Raw genomic sequence first — 18,229 nt, 5'->3', positions numbered from 1 at the left:
GCTCGTCTTAGAAGACACTGTCAGAACACGAAGTGACCAGACAAGCTTAGAATGTGAATTTTCTCGTTAGCATGTGAGTGCTCAAAAATGACAGGGTTGCAGAGGAGGAGAATGGATAGAGCGTGGTCTCTTGGAGTCCTCAGAGTGCATTCAGGATCTCTGGGGCCTGAGGGTACTGATGTTTTTTCTGTTTCATACCGCAGATAGGGCTCTCTGACCTTGTCACAGCTCCCGCGTACAGCTTTGGCTGGGATGGTGTTTTGAATCACACATAGAATAGACCAGAGATTTTAGTGGCATTGCTAAAGGTGTGTGGCAAATGTTTATATTGGAGTCTGATAACCTAAAGGTATTTAATGAGTAGGGAGATGGGATAATTATTGTTGTCGGATACTTGGAAGATGTCTTTACCCTCCCTTAGGAGGGAGGACACCAGGCCATAGTGTGTACTTACAGCATGCAGCTGGGACCTACGGGAGGTGTAGCAGCCTAACCTGTGCAGGTGGAAGGCTGCAGGTCAGTGTGTGTTCATGACCAAGAGGAGGAGGTTTTGATTGTTTTTTAAATGAAATAAATGTGCCTTTGTTCATGCTTTGTTACGCTGATTTTTTATGTTTTCTTTTGCTACCTACTTTTTCTAATTATGTTTTTAGACATTGCAGTTTCCAAAGTAAATGTTTCTTTGGTTGTAGAGATCTGAAAATTATCTTCAAATTCTACCCAAGTGTTTCTCCCAAAGCAATTTTTTGTAAATTATTACTCTGGACTAGAATTTTATAAGATTGGTCTGATCTCATCTCACTTTGCATGAATTTTTAAACTAATGTGTAAATACTAACTTGACTGCTAACTTGGGTTTATGGTTTTTGGTTGTTTTTTTTTTTTTTAAGATTTTTATGAGAGAGAGAGAGAGAGAGAGGTGGGGGAGGGGCAGAGGAGGAGAATCTCAAGCACAGAGCCCAACTGGAGGCTCCATCTCACAACTCAGATCATGACCTGAGCCAGAACCAAGAGTCGGACACTTAACCAACTGAACCATCAAGGTGCCCCTAACTTGGTTTTTTAAAATTACACCTTTAATTGTGAGATCACTGTAGAGTCATATGCAGTTGTGAGAATGCAGAATCCTATGTACCCTTTACCCCAACAGTAACATGTTCCAGAACTGTAGTGCAGTTGGAATCACAGTATTGACATTGATACAGTCAAATGCAGAACATCTCCATCGCCACAAGGAGCCCTGGGGTGCCTTTTTTCCTTTTTTTTTTTTTTAAGATTTATTTATTTATTTATTTGGGAGCAAGAGAGCATGAGGAGGGAGGCAGAGAGAGGCAGAAACAGACTCCCTCTGAGCAGTGAGCCCCATGCAGGGCCTGATCCCAGGACCATGGGACCATGACCCAAGGCAAACACAGACACCCAGCCACATGAGCCATCCAGGTGCCCTGTAGCCATATCTACCTCCCTCTCCCTGTTTCCATCCCCTGGCCCCTACCTGCCTTGTAAACAACTAGTCTAGTCTCTCCCTAATATATTTTTTAAGAATGTTATATACAGGGGCACCTGGGTGGCTCAATGGGTTAAGCCTCTGCCTTCAGCTTGGGTCTTGATCTCGGGGTCCTGGGATTGAGCCCCGCATCGGGCTTCTGCTCAGCAGGGAGCCTGTTTTCCTCTCTCTCTCTGCCTGCCTCTCTGCCTACTTGTGATTTCTGTCTGTCAAATAAATAAATAAAATCTTTTAAAAAAAGATGTTATATACAGTATATGATCTTTTGGCCTTGGCTCTGTTTGTTCAGCATAATTTCCTGAAGATTCATCCAGCTATTATTGTGTGTCTCGATACTTTGTCCCTTTTTATTGCTGAGTGGCAGTTCATCATATGGATGACCCACTGTTGTTTATCCATTCACCTCATCTGGGGTTTTTTTCCAGTTTGGGGCTATTATTAATGAAGTTGCTATAAACATTTGTGTATAGGTTTTTATGTGGATATAAGTTTTCATTTTTCTGGGATAAGTGCCCAGGAATGCAATTACTAAGTCATAGGGCAGTTAAAGGCTTAGTTGTTGTTGTTGTTGTTTTTGTAAGATTCTACTTATTTTTTGACAGAGAGAGACATAATGAGAGAGGGAACACAAGCAGGGGGTGTGGGAGAGGAAGAAGCAGGCTTCCCATGGAGCAGGGAGCCTGATGCAGGGCTCGATCCCAGGACCCTGGGATTACTACCCTAGCCAAAGGCAGACTCTTAAGGACTGAGCCACCCAGGCACCCCTAAGTGCTTAGTTTTTAAAGAAACTACCAAACTTTTCTAGAGCACCTATTCCATTTTACATTTCCACCAGCCATGTAAGTTCTTCAGTTTCTCTGCATCCTCATTAGCATTTGGAGTTTTCGCTATGTTTTATTTTAGCCATTTTGATAGGTGTGTAGTAGTATCTCATTGTGGTTTTCATTTGTATTTGCCTGATGACTAATGACATTGAATATCTCTTCATGTTTTATTTGTCATCTGTAGATCCTTTTTTGGTAAAATGTCAGTCCATGTCTTACCCATTTTCTTGTTTTTATTTTTTTTATTATTTTTTTTTTAAGATTTTATTTATTTGACAGAGAGAGAGAGAGATCACAAGTAGGCAGAGAGGCAAGCAGAGAGGGGGGGGGGAAGCAGGCTCCCTGCTGAGCAGAGAACCCGATGTGGGTCTTGATCCCAGGACCTTGGGATCATGACCCGAGCTGAAGGCAGAAGCTTTAACCCACTGAGCCACCCAGGTGCCCCTTTATTTTTTTTTTTTAATATGTTAGTCACCATACAGTACATCACTAGTTTTTGGTGTAGTGTTCCATGATTCATTGTTTGCTTATAACACCCATTGCTCCCATGCAATAGGTACCCTCCTTTGTACCCATCACCAGGCTAACCCATCCTCCCAACCCCCTCCTCTCTAAAACTCTCAGTTTGTTTCCTGGAGTCCATGATCTCTCATGATTCATCTCCCCCTCTGATTCCCCCCCTTCATTTTTCCTTTCCTTCTCTTAATGTTCTCCATGCTATTCTTTATCTTCCACAAATAAGTGAAACCATAAGATAATTGACTTTCTCTATTTGACTTATTTCACTTAACATATTCTCCTCCATTTCCATCCATGTTGATGCAAAAGTTGGGTATTCATCCTTTCTGATGACTGAGTAATAGTCTATTGTATATATGGACCACATCTTCTTTATCCATTCATCTGTTAAAGGGCATCTTGTCTCTCTCCACAGTTTAGTGATTGTGGCCATTGCTGCTATGAACATTGGAGTGCATATGGCCCTTCTTTTCACTACATCTGTATCTTTGGGGTAAATACCCAGTTGCGCAATGGCTGGGTCATGGAATAGCTCTATTTTTAACTTTTTGAGGCACCTCCACGCTGTTTTCAAAGTGGCTGCACCAACTTGGATTCCCACCAACAGTGTGAGAGGGTCTAATTAGATTGTTTGTCTGTTTTCAGTAGAGTTTGAGAATTCTTTATATATTCTAGGTATGAGACCTTTGTCAGATACTTGATTTATAAATATTTTCCCCCAGCATGTAGCTTGTCTTTCTGTCCTCTTCATAGGGTCTTTTGCAGAGTATAAGTTTTAGATTTTGACGAGAGCCCAGAAAACATAGAAATCTTTTTCAGAGATTTTCTCCTGTATTTTAAAAAAGTTTTATCACATTGAAGTGCTGATTCATTTTGAATTTGTTCTTAAATAAAGTGTGAGGTCAAGTAAAGGTTCTTTTTTTCTATAGATGTCTAGTTGCTGAAGAACCATTTGTTGAAAGGACTCTCCTCCACTGAACTGATTTGGCACCTTTGTCAGATGTCTGTCGGGCATATTTGTGTGGGCCTATTTCTGGGGCCTTTGTTCTGTCCTGCTGATCTGTGTGTCTGTTATTCCATGAGAAGATGCTTTAACCTCTCTGTCTCTTAAGCATACAGTGCCAAACAGGAGTTCCTGTTCCTGACAGCTGTGCCAGATGCGGGGAAGTTGCCTGGAGAGAAGCACTTTCCTGAGGAACTGAAGGTGGGCACAGCAAGGCAGAGGGCACTGTCCTCTGTGACATGGTCAGCGTTGGGGGAGGTGCAGGGTTGCTGCTTCCTTAGTGAGCTGTGGTGGCCCCTTCTCACCCCCTGTGGCCCCAGGGGGTACTCTTATCACATGGAACTAGCCACATGGAACTAGCCTCCCCTCTGTCTATGCTCACATCAGCTGGTGTCCTCTGACCGTCACATTCTCCTGCTGTGGAGTTGTGCCTTGTGTCACTTCAGCACATTTCCGCTCATCTTTTTAGCTTCTCCTAGGAGGTGGCATGGTCACATCTATTATTATGTTCCTCAAAGCACTTTGTACATCATGGATCCTCTGTAAATGTTGATTATGTTGAATCCCTGACCAGCGGAGAAGGAGCCTTGCGGGGGAATGGAGGATGTTGGACTAGGTCAGGAGAAAACCAAGGGAGTGGGGAAAGGTCTGTGACCCAGAATCATGGACTTTTCAAATTAGAAGTGTTCTTGGACAGAAGAGCAGCCAGTCTCACCTCTGGATGGCATGGATGAAAGAACAGAGTTTAGGAAAAAGGCTAATCATTCCAAATTGTGTGGGACTTAGTGGCAGGGCCCAAAGCTGCTGACTTTTACCCAGGACTCACCTTCCTTGGTATTCTGACTCTTTCTCCTCAGTCTCCTTTGTCACAAAAATTCCCAATTGTTCCCCAGCCGAGATGCGGGGCACACTCTTGAGATTCCCCTCTCGCTTACTACCCCCATTCTGGGTCTGGAAAGTTTGGGTTGCAGGTATGTCTAAAGGAATGAAATGGGTAGATCGAGCTATAAGACATTTACCAACCCAGCATTAAGCCACAGAGAAAGAGATAATTCCCGTCCTTGATTTGCAGGATAAGGATAACAGATTAGAACCCAACAAAGTCTAGTGAGTATGCATGTGGTCAGAGTGACATGCTGTTGGAGTTTACAGGTAGCAAGTCACTGATTGATGGGTTAAGTCTGCAGAATTCCATGAAGCAGGCCTGGAATGTGGCTTTTAGGTTGAGGCTTTCCAGGACAAGGAAAGAGAGTGGATAAACCCCAGAGACAGGAAACCAGAAAAACCAGTAGGAAGTAATAGGGTGGCCTTAATAGAAGGAGGTAAGGAAATAAATGTTTAGTTAATGGGATCAGTAGTGACCAGGAGGTTGGGCAAGAGTTTGACAAGAGGAATAAGGTGCTCTGAGACTTCAAGGGTGCTGCTTGGCTGCTGAGGCTCGTAAAGAACAAAAGTGACCATCCTGGGAGGTCACTCTTGAGGGACGGAGGAGAACTCTTCCTGCAAAGACTGCGGGCCTGCGGAAGTAATCGTGGTTGGAAATACTGCATCAGAACATGCCTTGTAGTCCACAGAAAACTTCACTGGGTTTTAATCTTACTGGTCCTCAAAAACAGCCCTTTGAGCTGTAAGTATTTTTTTTTTAAGATTTTATTTATTTATTTGAGAGAGAGAGATAGCGAGAGAGAGAGAAAGTACGAGTGGGAGGTGAGAGTAAAGTAGGCTCCCAGCTGAGCAAGGAGCCCACGTGGGGCTCGATCCCAGGACCATGGGATCATGACCTGAGCAGAAGGCAGACGCTTAACCAACTGAGCCACGCAGACACCCCTGTGCTGTAAGTATTTTTACTCTCATTTTGCATTTGGAAAGTGTGAGGCTCAAGGAACAGAGCCAGTATGTCAGGGACAGGAAGTAGTGGGCTGGGACTTTCAAGTACATGTCCTCTATTCCCTGTTCTTGCTTCCTTGTCCCCTTGATGCTCCCGAAACTCAGATGCAAGGTAAAGAGAGTAGGAAACAGCGGTCAGACATAATTCTCTGAAACCAGGGGTCATTAGATGTTTAAACTCAGCATCTGTCTTTCCAAAAGAAAGGAGACTTATAAATGTAATTAGGTTGTGTAGCTTGCCTTTAAAAGTCTATTTCATGCAGCTGTCGAATCAATGTGTTTGTATACCTGAAACTAATATAATGCGTTTCTCTTAGTATATTTGCAAAGAAAGAAAACAAAACCATGCCAGTCTATAAGCACAACTGAATGAGAAATGGTTTTTCTCTATATACAATGCTTAAGCTTGAAGAAGAACAGCTTTGAAAATGAGGGAGATTTTTCTACAGTTTCTCAAGAGCTCTTGTTTGGAGGTGCCCTGAGAAGCACAGCTCCTGAGTGTCATCCGCAATCCAGGTTAGAGCTAAGGTTTGAAACAATTGGAATAGAGTGAGGAGAGGAGAGAAGTGAGGAAGAGTTGGGGTGAGGGAGGGAATGAGGTTAAATTAGACTCCATTTATGAAAGCAGGAAGGCAGGGGCCAGGGTGGCAGGCCTGTGCTCGTGTGCCCTGGGGAGGAAGGGAGGTCCCTGTGAAGGCTCAGAGCCGGGTAAGTCTGCGGGTGCCCACCCTCACTTCCAGAATGTGTTGACCTAAGGAAGACACTTCCCTTCATCAGGGAAACCCAGGAAATTGAGTCATACATGTGAGAAACTATGTCAGGGAGTTTGGTTATGGTATATCCATGAGGGAAGACCAGGGAGCTGGGGTGGAGGGGTAGAAATCTCTGTTATCCCAGTATTTCCAGGGTCCTTGTTCTCATGTGTTCTGGAAGAACATGCTCTTCTCCCCATTTTGTAACTGACCCAGTCCCTGGGGGAGGACTGGTTTTACAACTGCCCCATAAATTGATTGCCTAAATACACTAGTGCATTTTTTTTTTTTTAACCCTAGTGCGTTTTAACAGACAAAAGGGCATTTTGGTCATTTAGTAATGTTAAGTTAGGGGACCCTCTGGTTTGAATTCTTGGGAAGAAATTCTGTGTAACTTAAAGGGAATGAATAGACAATAAACAGCAGCAGAAACATTTCAAGGAAAAGGGCCATGACTGAGGTTGCCAAAGGAGTGGACTTGGAGGAACAGACTCTATTCAGAACTACCTTTTGGGATGCTTCTTGGAAAGCCAGAAGATCTCTGTGGGCAGACATTCCACCATGATGTGAATGGGGAGGGGTTAGTAAGTCACTGAGGACACAGTGGCACTGAACTACTGGCATATCTCCCACTGACCACTCTGTCTTCTTCACCTCCTACCCCCACCTCTGCATGTACACACACATACGTGGACAGTGCCACATGTTCTTCCTCAGCTGAGGCTTTCCCAGTGTCTCCACACAACACTTGCAACTACATCCAAACACAGAGTAAAGACTGGTAAATATTTTTCGAACAGTTCATTCTGCCGAGTGACAGAGCAAGAGCAGTAGTTTTGAGTCAAGTGTTAACAAAAGCCCTTTTCTGTTATAGATACTGTGTTAGGTTCTAAAGCAGTCCCAAAGTGTATCTGGCATGATTTGGAACTTGAGCTTTTTCGTCTTTTTTGTTTTTTTAAGTCAACTTTCTCATAAGAAGGAAAGTCAAACCCATTTTGCGTCTCCTTTCCTTGCCAACCATACTGACTCATCTTTGATTTATGGGGCACTTCAAGAAGTGGCTAGAAATAGTGGCTGTCTTTCTATAGAAAAGGGGAAGAGGGAAAGATGAGAAGGGGCCCATGGCTATTAAGAAAGGGACAGGTAAGCCCTGGAAGGAAATTCAGAGGGTGTTCTGGCAGAGTTGTGGCTTTTAGTTGCTGCAGATCATGCTGAAGGAAGAGAGACATAAATGTGTTTGCAGAGCCACCTTTGGATACAAAAAGTACCCAAATGTAGTAGAAATCACTCACAGAGGACTTAAAACCGTTTAATAGAACTTTGTAGAAGTCATTATAGGTGCTCCCCCACCAGCTAATATTTTTAAACCAAGTTTTTTTTTTTTTTATGAAGAAGGAAGATATACTCATGTATTTTAAAGAAATATCCTGCATTATAAGGAAAAAACAGCAACTACGGCCCATTGCAATCCATAGCTCTTTTCAACCACCATCAGAACTTTTGTATGTCTCCTTTTTAAAAGATGTTCATTGAGGTATAACAAATATATTGTATAAGACTCCCATCTCCTGAGTAAGCACACAATTATACCTCTTAAACTATTTGTAATCAGAGGGGACAGGTTATACTTAGTAGTGGTGTTTATCGTATGTAAGCATAGCCAATGTGAGCAAATGCTGGGGTACATTGGTGCTGGTTTCTGCTCTAAAGAGTCCTCCCACCAGGTGGGAAAATCTATGTGAGATGCGGGACACTCTGACCCAGAAACCCCCGCCTACCTCCTAACCTCAGATGACTTCCATACTCTGTCACATGTGAGCTCCACTCCTGCCTAAGCATCCTGAGGAAAAAGGACATTTTCTGAGCTGAGGATGCAGGTAGACAGGGCTCCCTGCTTTCCAGGAAAATTGGCAGAGAAGCCCACACTGATTTATCCTGGCAAAATGTGTAATGTTCTGGAACATTATGAGAAAAATCTAACCAGCACCTAGGTATTAAAAATGGGTTGCCCACAAAGAGTGGCAGTTGAGGCAGGGGTGGGTAGGGTGGGCTGCGGACAACAGCTGCAGTGTTGGGTGCCTGCTGGAGCCCACATAGGGAGAGTGATGACTCCGTGTGTGCAGGCTGCAGAGGAACCATCCTAGCACACACACACACACACACGAAACTACACTGGTTTTGAGGGGGAAAGCTTCTGAGAGACCTGTTTGAGATAACTCCGAGGTGATCAAACACTTCAGAATCGAGACATCACAGAGTAAACACAGCCCCAGCAGTGCCCTTGTGCAGGTGCACCCAACCTCAAACCCAGCTGGAGACCATGCCCCCGCACCCCCAGGCCCTGTGGTCCACGTCTGCTCACTTCCAGGCCTGCTTTCCTGGCAGACAGGGTTTCTGGATCAGTGTCTTTGGCTAGTGCTCATATGGGCTTCCCCGCCTGGTAGGAGGACACGGCAGAAACCAGCACCGGCATGCTCCAACACTTGCCCACAGGGGCCATGCTTCCTGAACAGCAGACACCACTACCACACAGAGCTCTCTTCTTAAACTGCATGCCAGAGAGGCATAACTACGTGCTTGTCACTGAGGAGATGGAATAATGGCTTCAGCATTTTGAAAACTCGTACTGAATGACCTAGGGTGTGTTTCTCTAGTTAATAAACCATTCTACCGGTGTACCAGAGTCTTTGAAACAGCACGTATGTAGATGACTGGTCCTCACGTACTGTCCGCACATGTACACTCAGAATTATGTGGAGGGAAGTGCTAGGGAGAAGGAGGGGGGTGGAACCTGGCCTTCACTGAAATCTCGGAATGCAAAGTATCCTGCTGTGTCCAGGACACTATGGGCCCTAATGCCTACCATCAGCAAAGTGGCAGGCAGAACTCAGCCGCACCTCCTCCTCGGTCTGAGCCGCTGAGGGTGAAGGAGCCTCCTCGTGTCTCTGGCTGAGCTTTGGTCCAGCCCATCCATGTCACCTGAATGCCAGGCCCCTGAAGGAGTCTCCCCTATTCTCTTCCCCCAGCTCTGGTTCTCACCGTTGCGTGTCAGCAGGCAGCATGAGGTCAGGGGGCAGGGCCTACTGTTTGCTTTTGACTGAGCCCTTGGGCTGCTTCTGTCTCCTTGTTACCTGCAGCCCACTGGGAAGGTGCCTTCAGACAACCGGCTTGTTCAACCCCTCGTCTATGTGGAGCGCCTGGAACTCATCAGAAACGTCTGCAGGGATGAAGCCCTGAAGAATCTCTCGCACACCGCGGTCTCCAAGTTTGTCCTGGATCGGATATTCGTCTGTGACAAGCACAAGATTCTCTTCTGCCAGACTCCTAAAGTGGGCAACACCCAGTGGAAGAAAGTGTTGATCGTGTTAAATGGTGCGTGCAGGGCTGGGTGGATGTCTGTGGTCAGTGGACAGCAGGGTTTGCCTGGCTGGGGGCATGGGGTCTGGGGGGCGGCAGCTTGGGACTGGGCAATGGAGGCAGCAGAGCGGGGCCAAAGGCAGGGACAGTTGTGGAAGGGCTGGTAACCTTATGGATGGTTCTCTGGAGTGTTTCCCCTGTTGGTGTTTACTTCTGGTTTAAAGCTGGTGGCTTTATACTGAGGTTTTCAAAGGGCCACATCTGTGGTTGGAATCTCCTTTCCTCACTTTCCAGAGTGGAATTCCTGACTCAAGCAGCCTGTCCACCCTCCTCCACCACCACCCTCCCCTGGGCTGATCCCTTTTCTTCTCTTCAGTGCACTGCCTTGGTGCCTTACTGGTGGTTAGCTCTCTCCTGATACGTTGAGGCTCCACACTCACTGGCCTCCCGGCTGCCCCTCTGTAGGGGAAACGCCTGCACCCATGCCTGGAAAGGGAGCCCTGTCAGGTGGACCTAAGGGCCCCTTCACCCACAGATGAAGTATTCTGTGCAACATGGCTAGAAAGAAGGGTCCCCATTTTATACTGAGCTTCCATATTCAGAAGATTGAATCAACTTGCTTCAGGAAATCAGATGTTTATTTGGGAACAAATTAGATCGTTGAAAAGTGACCTCATACTCTACTGGTTTTGATTACTCACTACTCTTTTCAGATACCATGTTTGTTTGTTTAAATCCCAATTACCCTGAGTTGGTCCAAGATAATTATGGGCTCTGTCTGTTAACTTCAGCCTCAAAAGGAACAGAATTCCAGTCGACAGCAGTTGACTTCAGGACCAGGAATCAGCCCTCAGAGCTCTGTGGGAGGTGGCCCTGTGGTCTCTGTCCTCCAGCCCACCACTCCTACTGCTGTTCTCAGAGTTGGTGGTCAATGGTCCTTTTCCTGGTTGCTTTATTTGGCCTTTTTGTGGCTCTTTGGGGCGGGGGGTCGGGGGGAGACACTTGCCTCATCTTATGGTGTATAACTAATGTGTTTCTTGAGTAATCTGAGAGTGTATTGGATTTTTGATATCAAAAAAATGAGGTCACAAATCAAATTTAAAACAATGAATACACAAAAGTCTTATAAATCTGCCACCACAGTTCAAAGCATTAGACTTTAAAGAAGTAAACACCAATTTATAAGTACAGGATAAAAATGGGGGCAGGTTTGCCAGGTCATAAAATAGAAGATGGGCCTTGTGGCTCTCTTCAGTCATCCCTAGAGATGCTTGCATGGGGACAAGTACTTGAGCAGGTCCAGAGCTAGTTCTTCCATTACCCCTTGAGAGCAGATGTTTGTCTTGCTCATTTCGTGGCCATCCATAGCACTTAGCACAGAGTTCTGGAGTGGTGCTTACATACTTGGGAGGAGGGGTGAATCAAACAGTCAAGCCAGTGGCTGCTGTGTAGATGGCCCAACAGAGATCCTTCCCTGCCAGACTTCAACACAACAGGATTAAGACAACGATAGATGGGAAGGTTTGTGGAGGCTTGGCTAGAACCTTTGTGGATACCGATGCTTTGTGTCTGTTTGTCTTGAGAAGAGAATGAAAAACCTGCCCAGTCCAGCAACCTGAGAATGGGGTCCACCCAAGACCCCAGCACTGACCTGGGTTCTGTGGCTTTGATCCTGTCCTGCCTTCCTAGATACTTTGTCCTCCTCGTCCCCTGCCTCAGCTATATCACACTATTCCCACAGCATTGGTCAGGTTTTCCCAGCACCAGTCGGCTTTGCCACTTATAGTCTGGTACATGGTAACATTGCCTAGGACCACCTTAGGCTTGGGGATGTGGAGCTGGGAGAGCCAGGCCCATTGGGGATGATGGGCCCCCAATGGGGGCATCAGCCAGCAGTATTTCTTGGTCCTGCTGCTCTGGCATTTTCCCCCAGTTTCAAAGTAGAATGAGTATTGCTCATTTTAGGAATCCTTTCTGCACACAGGGATCTTTTTTAAATGTACAATTTCACCTAATTTAGGTGTTTTGCCAGGGGTAGGTATTAGCAGTGTTTACCGCCCGCCCACCCCCGTTTCCTGCTCTCCCCACCCCAACTCGTCTGTTTCCTCTAGTTGGCTTATGGATTACCAGAAGCTTTTCTTCACTCTCTCATCCTGCTGGCAGAAGCAGTTGGAATTAAAGACCTAAACTGGGATTTAAGGGGAGCTTGCAGGGAACATGGAGGCCAAAGTAAGAGACCAGGCATCTTCCTTTAAGGGTAGCACTGAGGCTTCTCCCATGTTTCCTTCCCAGGAGCTTTTCCTTCCATTGAAGAGATCCCTGAAAATGTGGTTCATGACCATGAGAAGAATGGCCTCCCTCGTCTCTCTTCCTTCAGTGATGCAGAAATTCAGAAGCGGTAGGAGTAGGTTCCTAAGGGGAGGGGAATTTGGGTAAGAGCCGAGGCTCATGTCTGTCCTTTCCATATGCCTCAGATTGCTCCAAGGACTGCTGGGGGCTTTTGGTTTACATTTGTGAGAGGCAGCTGAGCATATGGCCCATGTTCAGTGCATTTAAATTCAAAAAACTCTGTGAGAATTTCAGAAAATCTTCTCCATCCTTACCTTCATGCAGTCCATTAAAACAAAGGTTATATAATTTTCTTAATAGAAGTGAGTAGTCATTTTTGTTCTGCTTTGATTCTGTTAAGTTTTATGGATTCTTTATTGAATATAACCTTTAGGTCACAGGGAAGGGATTTGGATTACAGGGGAACCCCACTTAGTTTTTGAATTTTTTTCCAGAGGCCTTGCACCTGCTTCCGTGGTAGCTGCCCAGAGGACAGGTGGTGGGGACTGGACCTAACACAGGCAAAAAGAGTCAGACCTCACTGATCACAGTGAGGATAGAGACTAGCTAGGCATGTTAAAAATGACTTAGCTAGGAAACTGAAAATTTCTTGTTATTAGCTGTGAAATGACACTGCAGAACAAGACTCAGAAGGAATCTGAACCCTTGAGCAGCAAGTCGATGTCAGGGCACCAAAGGAACTTTGACCTCCTTTGCTTTTTGGCTATTTGATTCTCATTACTTCTAGTGCTGGTTGTTTAGTCTTCCCAGTTTGTGCAAAACCTGTAAAACGCAGGTGTTAGGCAGCATCTGAGAGGCCCCCAGCTAAGTGTGGGCCTCTCTGTCCAGCTGAGCGCTGGTGTCTTAGGGGCTCTTGTGAGAGAAATGAGCTCAGGCGTATAAGGCCATGAGCCATTTTCCGGTATGGAGTAGGCGCTGTAATTATGGCAGTGGCCAGTGTTGTCATTATTCTGTCAGCACCATAATAGGCCTGTCCCGCAGCTGCCTCTGCACCACCCCCACCACTGTGGGCAGTGCCCCGGGCCGCCTTCCTGCCAGCTAGAGCTACAACCTCGCCGCTCCCCCTCTCACCTGCACCCTACTCTGGCTGGCCCTTCCCCTGGCAACTGCAAATTGTGTTTATACAGAGGTCCCTTAGAGTATCTTCCTTTGGTCTCCACCATTCCTACCTCACTCAGGGTTCCTGACCTTTTCAGGTCTGTACCCCAAAACAAGTCTTTCAGACATCTTTGAAGTTTTGCAATATTTGTGTATCTGTTGAGCTAAGTAGTGTCTTCACAGTGGCCCTCTGGGGTGATGAGTCCTGTGGCCTGGGACAGTTAATGGTTTCTGAACCTCTCTTTCCGCACCATAAGGTGGGCCAGTAACAGGCTTTGCTGCCGGAGGCAGCTGGGTGGATTCAGAAATGTGTGGAACTCGCTCCTCACCGGAGGGGGCGTTCTGGCCACCGCGGCTATGGCTGCTCCAGCAGGCACTCTGCCCTCGTGCCCCCTCACTCTGGCTACTACTGGCAGCCAGTGGCCTAACTGCATGTTTCTCTTCATTTCTCTTCTTAGCTTGAAAACGTATTTTAAGTTTTTTATTGTCAGAGATCCCTTCGAAAGACTGATTTCTGCATTTAAAGATAAGTTTGTTCACAACCCCCGCTTTGAGCCATGGTACCGGCATGAGATTGCCCCGGGCATCATCAGGAAATACAGGAAGAACCGCACGGAGACGAGGGGCATCCAGTTCGAAGATTTTGTACGGTACTTGGGCGATCCAAACCACAGATGGCTGGACCTTCAGTTTGGGGACCACATCATTCACTGGGTGACATATGTTGAACTGTGCGCACCCTGCGAGATAAAGTACAGTGTGATCGGTCACCATGAGACCCTGGAGGACGATGCCCCCTACATCTTAAAAGAAGCCGGCATAGACCACCTGGTGTCTTACCCCACCATCCCTCCGGGCATTACCGTGTACAATAAAACCAAGGTGGAGCGCTACTTCCTGGGCATCAGCAAACGGGACATCCGGCGCCTGTATGCACGTTTTGAAGGGGACTTTAAACTCTTCGGGTATCAGAAGCCAGATTTTTTGTTAAACTAATATATAGAACTGTGAATTCAAATATCTGTTAGACCGGAGGCTAACCAGGTGGGAGATGGGAGTACAGAAATGTCCTGTCCTCCATTCCACTCTTTCTGGAGACACTGCAGCCTCGCATGGACCTGAGCATGCCTCGGCTGATGAAGCTGGACCCTGACCGTTACAACTTAGTTTGGACATAAGATGCACTGAGAGCCCTGGCAGATCCCCCCTCGGTTCCCTCCCCTATCAATGCCATTAGGCCTTTACTCTCCTCAGAAGAGGAATGGGACCAAACATTTGCAATTCAACAGTCTGGGAAGAAAAATTACATGGTGTAGGAGTCATTTCCCTCTGTCAGACCCACTGGAGGCTCCCCTGGAGAGGGAGGTGGTCCCGCCTGTCACTGAAGGATTGCAAGAATGGCACCCAGCACTTTGAGGAGAGATGGAGAAGCTAATGATCTGCAAAAATCACACGGGGCTAATACAGGATCAAATCTGAGTAATAAAATTACACCTGGCTTTCATCTTGGCGCTGCTGTAATCACAGAGGCAAACCATCCTTTCCATGACTCTTTTGTTCCTGTGAAACTCAGAGGTGACCCGAGGGTACTTTTCGGCAGTCCATCTTTCCAGGATCTATGCCTGGGTACCTCTAGTCCATGTTTCTAAACTGCCTGCCAAACAGTTGTCTCCCCTCAGCCCAAGAGATGCAACTTTGGAAAGAGTGGTGTGTATATTCTTTCCCACCTGAGAGAGGGAACATCTTGGGGGGCCTTACGGGACATGTAGCAGGGGGAAAGGGAATGCTGGTTGGGTTCTGGCGCTCCAGCTGCTGTGGGATTGAGCACGCCTGCCCTGATTATTCTCCTCTTTGTCGCCTCTGGATGGACAATGCCTATCTCCAGGGCCCTTGGAGGCCCTAGGCAAGCCTGGGCCCCAGGCTGACACCACAGCATCAGTGCAGTGTACACATGCCAGTTTCCTTTCATCTCCTCAAAAGGCTTACCACTGGGCCCATTTCTGATAAGGCCATTTCTCCTGGACTCTTAAGTTGGATAATCAAATTCACCAGCAATAAAACCCCGGGCTGAGGCGTCTTCCAGGCATGGAGGCTTCCAGGCTATAAGCTACTGTTTCAGATGTCTGTGACAGTGAGGGCTCCGGGGAGACCGGCCAGGCTTCCCTGCGAGAAGTCCTGAGTGCCCAAGTCTGTGTGGTGCCCACGAGCCCAGGTTTTCTTCAGGCAGCCTCAACCTCCCCCTTCTCCAAATGGCTTCCTGAGTTTGTAAATGTGAAAGTAAAAGGAAATAAAAAATATGTGCCAAACCTGCCATGTGCTGCAGTTTCAGGGAATGTGCTCTGTGGCTACACATGGTCCCTGAGGCCCGGCGAGAGTGAGGGGCGGCTCCGACCGCTTAGGTGGCTGCTGGAGACCGGACTTGTGGAGGGGAGGCGAGGCTTGAGTGTGACCGTTGGCTGCATTGACGAAGGGCAGCCAGTGTGGTAAGCCTTTCATCCTCAACTGACGCACAAAGGATGTAAAGGAGTTATTTTCTAGAAAGTTTTAGCGGAGTCTTGTTAAAATCATTTCATACCTGATGAGCTGATTATCTCTTTCTGTTTGAAACATAATAGTCTGAATAACATATGTGAATTTAAGTTAAAAGTTTAATGATCATAGGCTGACTTAATAGGGTTGTATCTTAACTTGCTTTCTCTTACTGGATTTCTCTCCTCACACGTTTTAGTTTTATTGGCCTTAAAGTCAGTCCTAATTTAAAAAGATGGCACTTCCTTTTAGAAACAAAAGGTTGGACACTGGGGTGCCAGCCCCACCCCCTATATCTGGCATTTAGATTTAGGTCATTTTTCTCTAGCATTTGGTTCATTTTCCTAACATTTTGCCAAAGGAGTAGAGACTGCCACCACAACCTCTCCTGGGCATTCCACAGTGTGTCCAAAACCTGCATTCCCGCAGCCCTCCCTACCCAGCGGGGCTCCTGACCCTGCACGGCCCCCTGGAACTATGCAGCCCCTTAGCCCTCACCCTTCACTGAGGTCGTCTGGCTTCTTCCACCTCCAGAACCCACTGCCTCCCTTCGGAGCCTGAGACAGCATCCATGCCTGTCTCCTGAAGCAGCTTCCCCCCGCCCCACTGCTGCTCAGAAGGAGATTAAGGGCAGAAACCTGGAACAAACCTGACTGCCTCCTTCCTGGTGTCCTTACTGGCAACAGTCAGGACCTCCCTCTCCCAACAGTCCCAATCAATGGGGGCCTTCTCCGCTGCCCCCCAAAATCCCCCACCCCACCACTGCTGTGGGGGTGGGGCGAGGCCAGGCCAGAGGGGTGCCCCACCTGCCAGGGAGCATGTCCTCTGCCTCTGGGTAAGGAAGAGACGGGCAGCCAGAGGGCAGCCCCTGGGAAAGTCTAGGTGAGAACTCAGGTGTAGACTGTGAGGAGGAAGTCTTAGGGAAGACCCAAAACAAGAGGACACAGAAGCAGGGACCGTAGAGGAAGCTGAAGCCTCTGACCCCTACAGTTACAACAAAAGTTAAACACAGTCCAGCTCCTAGCCAGATTAACATAAACCTTCACAGTAAAGGCCTTTAGGGCTGGAGTTTAACAAAAAATCACAGGGCATGCTAAACAAACGAAAAAAACCCACAATCTGAGGGCATTGACACCAAACTCAGATATGACACGGATGTTGGAATTATCAAACAAGGAATTTAAAACAACTGATTAATACACTCAGCTCCAATGGAAAAAAGTAGACCCCATGAAAGAACAGATGGGTAATGTAGCTTGGAGATGGAAACTAAGAAAAATATGAAGAAAATACTAGGAATCCACAAAAATGTAACAAATTAAGAATGCCTTTAAAGGGCTCACCAGTAGACCCTGAAAGGTATCTGCAGCTCTAAGGTGCTGTTTAAAGGCAGCCTTAGGTTATTTATTCATGTATATGCAAACAAATTTTAAGGACAATTGCTAAACAGTTTAAAAAGCAAATGTAATTGATATTCTAAGAGAAGAGATAAAATGGAGAGAATAAGACTAAAGAACTAGCCAGTAAGCATGTTGCTCTGAGAAATTATCTGGAAACTAGAAGGATGATAAGAAAAATAGCAGTGATGTATTCTCCAGTCTCAAGTGGGTCAGTAGATACTAGACAGTTGTGACCAAAAGCTGTGGACTTCCAGGCCAGGGACCACCCCATAGGAAGGCGTGATCACCCCCATGTAGGTCAGGAAGTCGGGGGAAACCCCAGTACCTCCAATCCGCTATGGCAGAAAGAAGTGAAAACCTGTTTCACCTCCCCCAATATATATGCACGAAACCTTGTTTCCTGATGTTTCACAATTTGGGCATTCCCATTGATGGTATCTCTTACTGATCTTAAAAACAGCCAAATATGGGAACACATAAAATTTTGGATAAATCTCTAGTGGTTCCTTAGAAGGAAAAGGTCAAGAGCCTCTGATCTGCATGGTATTATTACACTCTCAAGTATAAGAAGATGAACAGGAAGACTGATGTGAAAATACCTATTTTACAGTGGGGGATATCACAGAACAAGAGCTGCAAAAGTTAAGGGGGCTTTAGGGCCACCCCTCATCCACCAGCAGTTTCTCCGCCAGCTTTGTTTCACCAACTTCCTCCAGGGGGCGCTGTTTCCTATTCTCGATCCCCCGCGCCCCTGCCTGCCCCAAACCTAGGTTCCCTTTAATGTAGGCAGGGAAGTTCCGTAAGATTCTTAGCACAGTCATGACTGTTCAAAACACTACTGTACAGAAATTAGGCCCAGGATGTACATGGACAGATTTCTCTCTGCTAAATTACCCGTAGAGAATAAGAGGTCACATCAACAGAGGGATCACCGAAAATCTCCGAGCCATGGAAACAGAAATCTTGTCTATTTCATTAAATGGTAAACTCTAGAAACAAAGAGT

General features: G+C 46.5%; 1 protein-coding gene across 3 annotated transcripts in view; it reads left to right on the top strand.

Annotated features, from left to right (window-relative positions):
• The window catches only part of CHST10 (carbohydrate sulfotransferase 10), a 31,949-nt gene extending 16,342 nt beyond the window's left edge, over nucleotides 1-15,607 (top strand). For all 3 annotated transcript variants that reach the window (XM_082747069.1, XM_082747070.1, XM_082747071.1), the window contains exons 5-8: nucleotides 3,963-4,054; nucleotides 9,630-9,864; nucleotides 12,142-12,247; nucleotides 13,755-15,607. In XM_082747069.1, the coding sequence (XP_082603195.1) occupies nucleotides 3,963-4,054; nucleotides 9,630-9,864; nucleotides 12,142-12,247; nucleotides 13,755-14,292 (971 nt within the window). In that variant the 3' untranslated portion in view covers nucleotides 14,293-15,607. The remainder of the gene's footprint in view (nucleotides 1-3,962; nucleotides 4,055-9,629; nucleotides 9,865-12,141; nucleotides 12,248-13,754) is intronic.
• Nucleotides 15,608-18,229: the final 2,622 nt, after the last annotated feature.

Source organism: Mustela nivalis (assembly GCF_964662115.1).
Source record: "Mustela nivalis genome assembly, chromosome: 8".
Taxonomy (NCBI): domain Eukaryota; kingdom Metazoa; phylum Chordata; class Mammalia; order Carnivora; family Mustelidae; genus Mustela; species Mustela nivalis.
The sequence above is the reverse complement of the archived record's forward strand: the minus strand, read 5'-3'. Positions and strand labels throughout refer to the sequence as shown.